General features: G+C 34.9%; 1 protein-coding gene across 1 annotated transcript; it reads left to right on the forward strand.

Annotated features, from left to right (window-relative positions):
• The first annotated feature begins 8,771 nt into the window (after positions 1-8,771).
• LOC129320397 (uncharacterized) lies at positions 8,772-9,410 on the forward strand. Its single transcript, XM_054965824.1, has one exon. It carries the CDS (start codon positions 8,772-8,774, stop codon positions 9,408-9,410), a length of 639 nt encoding a protein of 212 aa, XP_054821799.1.
• Positions 9,411-11,615: the final 2,205 nt, after the last annotated feature.

The raw sequence follows: 11,615 nt of genomic DNA on the forward strand, positions 1-11,615 counted from the left end.
AAGTCTTATCATTCTTATATCAAACACATGAATATAACAAGGATAATTAAAATAATTTTAAAACCATATTAATATAGCACAACAAACTTCAGGTAACCGTTCCGACGAGCAAGTGTTATGGGGTGCCTAACACCTTCCCCACACTCAATCAACTCCTGAACCTATTTTCTAATTTTGCAGACCATCCTTATTCTCCTTTAATTGGTTTCCCAAGATTTTCCTCAAAATTTTGGTGGCGACTCTCGTTCCATCCGATTCCCGCCCTGAAGGCCAGAACCTTTGCTCGCGCGTCATCCGCGTTCCATTTTTTGGGTGCGACAGTTGGCGACTCCACTGGGGACTATTTCTTTGAGAGTCAAGCCTATAAGTTTGTTGTGCTCAAAATATAATATGGTTTTTCTTTTTATTATCCCTTTAAGTTTGTGTATACCTTGTTTCCTCTTCTCTTTCCTTTTGTATTTTATAATAGAATACTTTTATTTGTACATATATATTTGTCTCTTTGTTTGATCTGATTAACAAATAAAGGTTGGGAGCATATAGGAATAAGATGACTGGCTTGCATGCTCTCATCACACACTGTACACTTACATAATTCGACACATACATATTTTAGGCCCTATACCTGAGTCTGTAAGTGCCATAGGTTAGTAGTAGTTTCCCTATGGAGTTTTTGAACTCTTGGAGGTCACCATGAATACCTCACCCAAGCTATTACTTGCTCAATAAATTTGTTACCTGTAAAGCTTATGTTCTCGGAGGGTCAAAATTATTAAGATCTTCACCTTCGGGTGAGGGTATCTTGGGAGCCTTTTATCTATTAGGAATATACATCTACCCTTGAGTTATACATTTTAGATGAAGGCTAGTAGCTAATCATTCTAGCTAATGCCGGTTATGAACTTAAGTTTCCTTGAATAGGACACAGAATGAAAGTATTGATCTTTTATTGCATCATTTTCATAACATGTCATAAATGTCATCATAAAGTATTCACATTTGTTTTTTAAAAAAAATTAAATAATTTCTCTTGTTAGTAGATGACTGAGTTATTTTGCTTTTAAAGTTGGGACTTTAGCCATGTATTAGTTTTAGCTATACATAGGCTAATTTATCCTTTTCTCCCTATAGGCAATAAGCACATTAAGGAGAGGAGGGATTTTCTCCCGACATATCTATGACTAAAATTATTTTTTTATTTATTTTTTCAAAAACAAAATTATAAGGCTAAACCTTTCAACGTTAATCATGTAAGGGATTTAAATCTCTCATCGATTAATTGTTTACTCCATCTCCCTATGATTCAATAAGTGTCTGGAGGAGTGGATTTTTTTTTTTAAAAAGGAGCCAAATAGCTTGCTAAAATTATGAGAATTGCATATTATTTACCTTTGTTTTGCTTAACAAGAATAGTGAGCTTTTTAGAATCTTTATGAAATTAGCATAAGGGGTAAATGGCACTCAAAGGTAGTACAAATCTAAATCACACTAGAAAGTTATACCAGGGAAAAGGGATCAAATTATCCATAAAAGTCAAGCTGCTGGAAACCTTAATTGGGTTAAGCCATCATATCAGAGGGAAGATCATACAAGATTTTAAAAGGAAGTATGAAAATATCTTAGATCTTCTGTCAGTCATAATACATAATGATGCAGTAATGGAATTCAGCTAATATTGGGATGCCTCGTTAAGGTGTTTCACATTTCAGGATTTCCAAATGGCACCAACTTTGGAAGAATACGGAGAAATTTTAAGAATGCCCCTTAAGGAGAATATGGCAGTATATCTTTATCTAGGTATTTGTTAACTCGAGGTACGATAGCAAAAATTTTAGGAATTCCTAAGGAAAAAGTATGAATAGTTTGCCCAGGACAAATAGAGGGAATCTCAAGAGCTGACGTAGAAGCCCACTTAATGTTTTGGCAGAAAAAGAGGATTGGGTTATGTTTTACAAGGTCTTTGCCTTGTGCATATATGGAATAATCTTGTTTCCATCATCAATTGGCATAATTGATTTATGAGCCATTTGTGTATTCTAAATGGTAGAGTATCATAATGTGAATCCAGTATCAGTGATCTTGGCAGAAACATACTTGACCTTAACTTAATGTCATAATAAAAGGAAAGGAAAGGTTAATTGTTGTACCGCACTACTAGATATATGGATGTTGGGCTGCCTTTATGGAAAGACGCTTCCTTTCAGAAAGAAGAATGACTTAGATAGTAATCCACTTATGTCTTTTAAGGGTCAATTTGTGATTAAAGAAATGAGCTACATGGATTGGAAAAGAACCTTCACAAAACTCAAAGAAAATTCCATCCTATGGAAACTAGACTGGTGGTGGGAAGAGGAGATTATTTACCATTATGGTGACATCCCGAATGTGCCTTTAATGGACCCAAGGTTGTATCAACTATAACCCTTCCTTAACGTTAAGGCAACTAGCTTATAAGCAAAATGTCCCTTCTAAGGAAGAGGTGTAAGAGTTATACTTTCTACATAAGGAGGATAGAATGAAGTTGTCAAGCTAGAATGTCAAAGAAGCATGGCAAAAGATAGGGTACAAAGGAAAGATTGAACTGAGGATATGTGTAGTAAACCCAAGTTTAGAATACACAACTGGGTTGAAGAGTATAATTCAAGGAGCAAAACCTTCATTCCCTCCTCAAAATCCTTTATTAGGCAATGACTTGAAAGAGATTAATGGGTAGCTGATTGAATGTTTGAAAATGAAGGAAAATGAGCTACAAAAGCTTGCTAGCTCGGAGTCCAAGAATAAAGAAGAACTGGAAAAATGCCAAAATGAATGCCTTGAGTTACAGAGGAAGCTAGCGTAGAAAAGAGAAAGACATAACCTTGAAGAAATACCTGAGACTAAGAAATTGAAAAAGGAAAATGCCAAACTAAAAAGAGAGATGCAAAGTAGTGATGACAAGGTGTAAGGTACTAAAGTGAGTCTTGTCAAAATAGTCAAGAAAATTGATGCATTGAAGAAGGAATTACATGACTTCAGGCCTATCAAGGGGATGCAGCAAGAAATCAATACGCTCACATGACAATTAGAGAGGAAGGTGAATGAACTAGCCATGATAAGAGGAAGTGCAGCTGAGACAGCACAGAACTTTGTTCAGAGGCTTAACCAACAGAATGAAGTCTTAGAGGAATGGAAATCACTTTGCCTTGATCAGACAGAAGAAACCAAAGAATAGATGTCAAAATGTTGATAGATAATCGATTTGGCTAATGACAAAATTCTAGAACTTGCAAGAGCATTCAAGCAAGCTAAAGGCATGGTTCTTCCCAGCGGAACTCTATTGGAGATTGTTAAATTCTTCCATTTATGCTAGGAAATTGTAAAAGAACTCAATAGAATGGCAAAGTTTTAAATTTGTATTAACATTTGAATCATTGCATGAGAATCTATATGATGCTTTGTGAAATTGTTGATTAGTTTGTACCACCGTCGTTCGCTTAAAACCTTCAATTTTGATGAGATCCAATGTCCTTCTAATTCAAAAGTCAACTTTAAATTCCCTATGAAATAATAAATTTTTGGAGGAATTTAAAGGGTGTCGATGTTGTGAAACCCTTATGCCTACACAATGCTGAATATCTTACGAAATAAACGTAAAAGGTAAAACTTATTAAAATTAATTATTCTGTGAAATAGGTAAGCCAACATTGCACCTTAAAAGAAAAACTTGTTTGACTAAATTCCCACCACTCAAACATACAGCACACAATCGCGTAGTCGTGCCATGGAAAGTTTAAACATAAATGAGTCAACGGCATTAAATGATTAGATGTCTGCAGTGGAATCCAAAATGGCAGAAATAAGTGACATGATAAAGCTATTAACAAAGACTCTAAAAGGGAAGAGTGATGATAATCCACCACAGAATACCGTAATGAATGAGAATAACAGAGCAGCTAATGGAATAATTGAGCCAAACAGAGGATTAGATCCTAAAATACCCATGCCAGAGAAACAAGATTTTGGGATAGGGGTCTTTAACATACCAGATGGTCCTGGGGAAGAGTATGCTTACATGTTCCAAATTCCACAAGCGTTGCATAAAGAGAAGGAGTTGAAAGAAGAACTCAGAGAAATGAATGATCAATTAAAGGTTCTTCAATGATCAAACACGTGGGTTTCCTTACACTTGAAGGAATTATGTTTAACCCCATAAATTGATATTCTAAAGAAATTCAAGATGCCAAGCTTTGATAAATATGATGGTACAAGTAACCTAATTAATCATTTGAGGGCTTATTGCATGAAGATGTCTATATGGTCACAAGATGATAAGTTTTTGATAAACTTCTTTCCCGAAAGCTTAACTGGAGCTACATTGACTTGGTACATGCAACTAGACCAAATAAAGATTAGAAGATGGAATGACCTTATAGATGCTATCATGAGACAATATAAGTTCAATCTTGATACTGATCCAACCAGAGAACAATTGAAAACAATAACCAGAAATCATCAGAATCATTAAAAGAATATGCTCAAAGATGGAGAATAGTGGCTTCACAACTGTAACCTGTAATGTGAACTCCAAACTTTGCTTGTACTTCATTCGTGTGTTACCTAAGCCATTTTACCAATACATGATAGGAACACATGTCACTGATTTTGCTGATTTAATGGTAATTGGAGAAAGGATTGACACAGACATACTAAAGGGGAAAATAGCCACTTCTCAAGCTGAAAGTAGTTCACGAAAGAATTATGACCAAAAAAAATTAAAGAAGGGAATGTGAATTATATTCAACCTGTGAGACAAGCTCCTGCCAGTCCCTAAGTTCGTTATCAAATGGAAGAAAGGAATCAAAGACAGCCACAATTTGAGTTCAAGCCTAACAAGCACGGGTAGGATGGAGAGAGGAGAAATATCCAATCTAAGGATAATCGCCCATGGCCCAATTTTGGATTAACAAACACTAAATTGTACCATAAACTTCTGGTAGCCCAATTATTAGGTCCATAACCTTATAAGCTTCTTAGTCCACCTTACCCAGCATGGTATAATCTAAATGTTATTTGTAGATACCATATGAGTGCACCTAGACACTCAATAGAAGATTACGTGACATTCAAAAGGAATGTGCTAGACCTAGTTGATTCTAATCATATCCAACTTAAAGAAGAAGGAAGCTCTACCATTACTACTAATCTACTTCCAAACCATGAAAAGTTAGTCAACACTATTGAAGAAGAAGATACATTTTTAAGAAGCTCTACAAGGATTGAGATGCCTATAAATGAGCTTTATGCTTATTTAAAGGAGTATGGCTATATGCAAGAAATCCTCATAGATAATGTCGATGATCAAAGGCCATGATATAGAAAGTTGCGAATAGTTTAAAGAAATTAATAGAAAAATGATGGTGCTAGGGGTTATGTCCCTAATGAAGGGAGATATAAAGGTTTGTATGGTAGAGAAAAAGGTGTATCAAGCTTCTCATTAAAAATCCAAGCCCAAAAGAGCAAGTCCAAATAGTCTCTTTTATGATCAATAAAACTTCTGTAGATCTTGCACCTCATGCTAGACAACTAATGTTGACCATAAGCACACCTTATCCCTTTCCCTATGAAAGTGATTGAGTAGTCCCGTGGAGATATCAAAGCATTGTGGAGAACCATAAAAACTCAATGTTGATTACTGGACCAAGCAATGAAATAGCAAACCCAGGAGGTGTTACTTGAAGTAAAAAGCCATACTTACCATCTTACATTAGGAAGATGGTAAAAGAGAAAAATGTGAATGTTAATAGGCCAAAGGAAGATAATCCTAAAGAAATAGAAAAATTTAAAGATGAGTTTCTGTTGATTATGAAGCAAAGTGATTATAGCATTGTGGATCAATTGAAGAGAAATCCAGCATGTATCTCAATACTTTCTTTGATTTTGAATTCTGAAGCACACCACAAAGCATTGCAAGAAGTTTTGAATCAAGCCTTCATGCAGCTTAATATAACCCTTGAGAAGGTAGCAAATGTAATGAATCTTGTAAAAGCCTCCTCTACCATTTCCTTTTCAGAAGTAGAAGTTATAGAAACTACTATCCACCAAACTAAAGCTTTGCACATCACTTTGAAATGTGAAGGGTTCATAATAGTAAGAGTATTGATTGATGGAGGATCAACAATAAATGTGTTGCCGCTCTCCACATTTAATTTATTGTCACTAGAAGCTTTAAGTGTACATAAAAGCAACATTATGGTGAGAGCATTTGATGGATCATAACAGGATGTATTAGGATCTGTTTGTCTCTTTCTAGAGATAAGACTAAGCATGTTTAAAGTGGATTTCCAACTTATGAACATAGATTCAAGCTACACAATGCTACTAGGAAGACCATGGATTTATTCTACTGGGGCTGTTCCTTCTACCCTATACCAAAAGGTTAAGTTCATTAGTAATAGGGGAATTATAGTAGTTAAAGGAGAGGAGAAAATCATGGTGAGCAAACTATGCTCACTCCCTTATATTGAGGCTACAGAAAATGATCATGGAATTTCATTTCAAAGCCTGAAAGTTGAGGGTATTTGTGACAATACTCATAACATCAATTTCGTTGTTACTAAAATCATGACGAAGAGTAGGTTTATGCCAGGGAAAGGTTTAGGCCCCTATCTACAAGGAATTACATGTCTAATTAAGGTTTTGGATAATTATAATCGCCAAAGGTTAGGGAATGAGCCTACCTTAGAAAATTAGATGAAGGAAAAAGCAAGTTTGGCAAAAGGTAAAAAAGCTAGTAAATTGGTGATTCCACACATCAAAGAAACCTTCCCAGGCCCATCTGAGGTGATATGTAAACCAACTATCTCAATGATCTCTTCTAACAAAGATGTAGCATGTGGAACAAGTGCCTCAATTGCAATCGATGATTCCAACAAAGTCCTGGTGAATTGGGAGTTTGAAGAGGCCAATGATATTGTTAGCTTAGAGTAATTGTTTCAATTATGTTGTTCCTATTTTGTTATCCACTTTTTGAGCCTAGGTTTAGGTAATAGATCTTGGGTATTCTCTAATACAAACTTTTGATGCACATAATTTATGAAAATGAATTTCAGTCACATTCAAGTCCATCTCCTTATTCCACCCTATCTACTTTAGTTTATTTTTTCCCCTTTCCTTTCTTTTCCTTATTTTTATTTCATTTTATATTCATTTTTTATCATCTAAGGATCTTGTTTCTTCTGATTCCATCTTCCATCCAGAGGTTAATAAACCCTGTGAAGATGATTCACTTATTGCTACCGATATGCATGATTGTGAGTCTAATGATAAAGATGTAATCCAAACTTTTTCTAAGATGCTTAAATTACGTGATAAGGGAATATGCCCATATGAAAAAGTGATTGAGATAATTAATTTGTAAACTAAGGAGGATCAAAAAATGCTCAAAATAGTAGATAATCCTGAAAGGGAAGAAATGATTGAGTTGCTCAAAAATACATAGATGTGTTTGTATGGTCCTATAAATATATGCTTAGGTTAGACTCAACCATTGCTTCTGATAAAATACCATTGCTTCCTAAGGTTAAGCCTAAGAAACAAAAGTTAAGAAGAATGAATACAAGGGTGTGCTTACAAATAAAAGAAGAAGTAATGAAGTAGCTAGAAGCAGGATTCTTAGAGGTAGTAACCTACCTACAATGGGTGGCCAATATTGTTCTCATTCCTAAAAAAGATACTCAGATTCAAATGTGTGTTGATTATTGTAATTTAAATAATGCGAGCCCAAAAGATGATTTTCCACAACCCCATGTTAATGTATTGGTTGATAATACTACTCGAAGCTACTGCTATTCCTTTATGGATGGTTATTCAAGGTACAATCAAATCCCTATGCATGAGGGAGATAAAGAGAAAACAACCTTTACAACCTAATGGGAAACTTATTATTATCGGGTGATGCATTTTGGTTTGAAAAATGCTGGGGCAACTTACCAATGAGCTATGGTAGCACTATTTCATGACATGATGCATAAAGAAATTGAAGTATATGTAGATGATATGGTAGCTAAATCAGTAGAGAATGAGAGTCATGTTGAAGTCCTTAGAAAGCTATTTACGAGATTGTGCGAATACCGGCTAAGATTGAATCCTAATAAATGCATCTTTGGAGCTCTTTATGGGAAGTTATTGGGGTTCATTATAAGTTGTAAAAGGATAGAAATAGATCCAGAAAAAGTGAGAGCAATTCAAGAAATGCCACCTTCCTAAACAGAGAAAGAAATTCAAAGTTTCTTGGGACGATTGAATTACATTGCTAGATTCATTGCCAATCTAACAACTACTTGTGAACTGATGTTTAAGCTTTTAAACAAAAATTGTAAGGAGACATGGGATGATAATTGTCAAGAGGGCTTTGATAAAATCAAAGATTATTTATTAAATCCCTCAATTTTGGTTCCTCCGTCTCCAGAACATCCCTTAATCCTCTACTTGGCAACTTTACCTCGCCCAATGAGAGCAATGCTAGGTCAACGTGATGATTCTAGAAAGAAAGAAAGAGTAATTTACTTCTTGAACAAGAAATTTAATGATTGTGAAGTTCGTTATCTGATGATTGAGCGAACTTATTGTGGACTAGTATGGGCAACTAGAAGGCTAAGGCAATACATGCTTTACTACACTACCTGGCTAATCTCATGAGTGGACCCACTCAAGTACATTTTGAGAGCCCGCACATTGCAGGTAGAGTACTAAAATGACAAGTTGTACTATCTAAATATGATATAAAGCATGTGATGCAAAAATCAGTCAAAGGTAGTGCGATAGTGGATCACTTCGCCAATAATCCTTTAAGGGATGACCAATTATTAGATTTTAAATTTCCTGATGAAGGCATATGCACTGCAGAAGAAGATTGTGATGAAGGAAATGATGAAAAGCAAGAATGGGAAATGTATTTTGATGGAGCCGCCAACATGCATGGAAATGGGGTAGGAGCGGTGATTGTTTCACTAGAGGGGAAACAATTTCCAGTGGCCATTAAATTAGAATTTGATTGCACTAATAACATAGTAGAATATGAAGCTTGTGTTAATGGTCTTCGAGCAGTTACTACCCTTGGCATACGATGTTTGAAGGTGTTTGGTGATTCAATTCTCATTATTCATCAAGTAACGAGAGAATGGAGAATAAAGGATGTAAAATTGATTCCCTATCAAGAACTCTTAACAGATTTGATTAAGCAATTTGAGGTTGTTAGCTTTCATCACTTGACTCAAAATAAAAATCATTTTGCTAATGCTTTGGCCACTTTAATAGAAATGATTCAACTTGATTATGGAGTCCATGTCCAACCCATTCGAGTAGAAGTTAGAAGCTTTCCAGCATATTGTCTGAATGTTGAACAAGATCAAGAAGAACATCCTTGGTTCTAGGATATTAAGGACTATATCACTAAGAGATCATACCTAATTGAAATGACTGAGAATGAAAAGAAAACCCTTCGTCGTTTGGCTATGACATTCTTTATAAGCAAAGATGTTCTGTACAAGAGGGGTTATGATGGTACCTTACTTCACTATGTGAGTTCAGAAGAAGCAAAGAAAATCATGGTTGAGGTACATGAAGGCATATGTAGTACATATGTGAATGGTCACACTATGGCCAAATAGATTCAAAGATGTGGCTACTTTTGGTTAACAATAGAGAAAAATTGCTTTGAGCATGTCAAGAAATGCCACAAATGTCATATCTATGCTAACAAGATAAATGATCCTTCAATTCCATTGCATAGTTTGTATCACCTTGGCCATTCTCAATATGGGAATTGACTTTATTGGCCCAATTAATCGAAAAGCTTCAAATGGACATCGCTTCATCCTTATCGCGATTGACTATTTCACTAAATGGTAGAGGTAAATTCATTTGCTAGCATCATGCAAAAAATGTTCCTTAAATTTATGAAGACAAATATTTTGTGCTGATATGGGATCCCTAAAAGGATTGTTACAGATAATGGTCCCAATCTCAATGGAACGGATGTCAAAAACTTTTGCGAGAAGTTTCAAATTAAGCATCGTAATTCAATCCCATATAAACCTCAAATGAATGGAGCGATTAAAGAAGCCAATAAAAATATTAAAAAGATTATTGGGAAAATGATAGTAACTTATAAGGATTGGCATGAGATACTTCCCTATGCTTTATATGGTTATCATACTATTGTACGCACATCTATAGGGGTAACCCCATACTCCCTTGTTTACGGAATGGAAGCTGTCACACTCATTAAGATAAAAATTCCATCCTTGAGAGTATTGGCTAAGGTAGATTTAGAAGAAAATGAATGGATACAAACTCGATTTGAGCAACTCAACATGATTGAAGAGAAAAGGCTTACTGCAATATGTCATAGACAACTATACCAAAAGAGAATGGCAAGAGCTTTTGACAAAAAACTTCACCCACAGGAATTCAGTGCTGGTGATCTTGTACTCAAGAAAATATTGCCTAACTAAGAAGATAATAGATGAAAATGGACTCTAACTTGTGAGGGACCTTATGTTGTCAAACATGCCTTTTCTGGAGGAGCGCTAATCCTAACTGACATAGACGGTCAAGAGTTAGCAAAGCCCATTAATGCAGATGCTGTCAAGCATTACTTTGCTTAAACTGAAAATGAAAAAGAAAGAAGCACTCACTAGGTTGAAAGCCTGTAAGGGCAACCTAGGCAAAAGTTAGAGCTAATAGAAAATGAAAGAGAAAGAATAACTCATTGGGAAGAACTTGTTGGGTTTTAAAAAGCTACAGGAGGGAGATGTGATTAAGTGGATTCACACATCCCATTTGCGCTCAAGCCATTTGTACTCACAAACCTAGATATTCTCATTTCTCTATGAACTTTTGCATTAGAGCATGAATTTTTCCACCCTTTTTCCTTTAAGATCATCTTTCTTCTCTTTTTGTGTTATCATATTCGAATTCATATCATATATTATAGTAAGTTCACATTTAAGGAACAATATTTATTGATACATTTGCTTGACGTAGAATGTTGGTATCTTTATTCTTACTTTTTGCCTTTGAGGTATCAAGATCATCAAGTAGGTGTAAAGTGACAACGAGGGCATGTGTGCTATCAGTATTCGATCATAAAATTTGACCACATTAGCTTAAAAGCAAGATCAAGTGATAAGAATTTGGTTGTTTGAATTTTCTAAAGAGGAGCAATGGCATACTGTGATACTACACCTATTAATGAATAAAGGTTTAATAATTGACTTAGAGGTATTACCTTGTGTTCAAAATGATTTATTCGATATGCACGAAAATTTTCAAAAAAAAAGGAATATATATTAAAATAGTTTTCAACATCAAACTTTTCAATAAAAATTTTTGCAACACATTTGCATTATCCATACATTTGCATTAGGGAAAATAAGCACGTCTTACCCTTTGCATTTATCACCAAAAAAAAAGAAGTCTCATAAATTGAGATAAACAAAGGTTCAAACTTTTTGCATTGCAAATCATCCATCCATGATATATTGTACATATCTTTAGCACCCATTTTAATTAAGGGCAAATAGAAAAATGAAAAAAATCATACATTGCACATTCCTGCATTGCATTCTTTGTCA

This window comes from Prosopis cineraria, unplaced genomic scaffold (assembly GCF_029017545.1).
Source record: "Prosopis cineraria cultivar Desert tree isolate PC_DT_omini unplaced genomic scaffold, ASM2901754v1 PC9, whole genome shotgun sequence".
In the NCBI taxonomy this organism is placed as follows: domain Eukaryota; kingdom Viridiplantae; phylum Streptophyta; class Magnoliopsida; order Fabales; family Fabaceae; genus Prosopis; species Prosopis cineraria.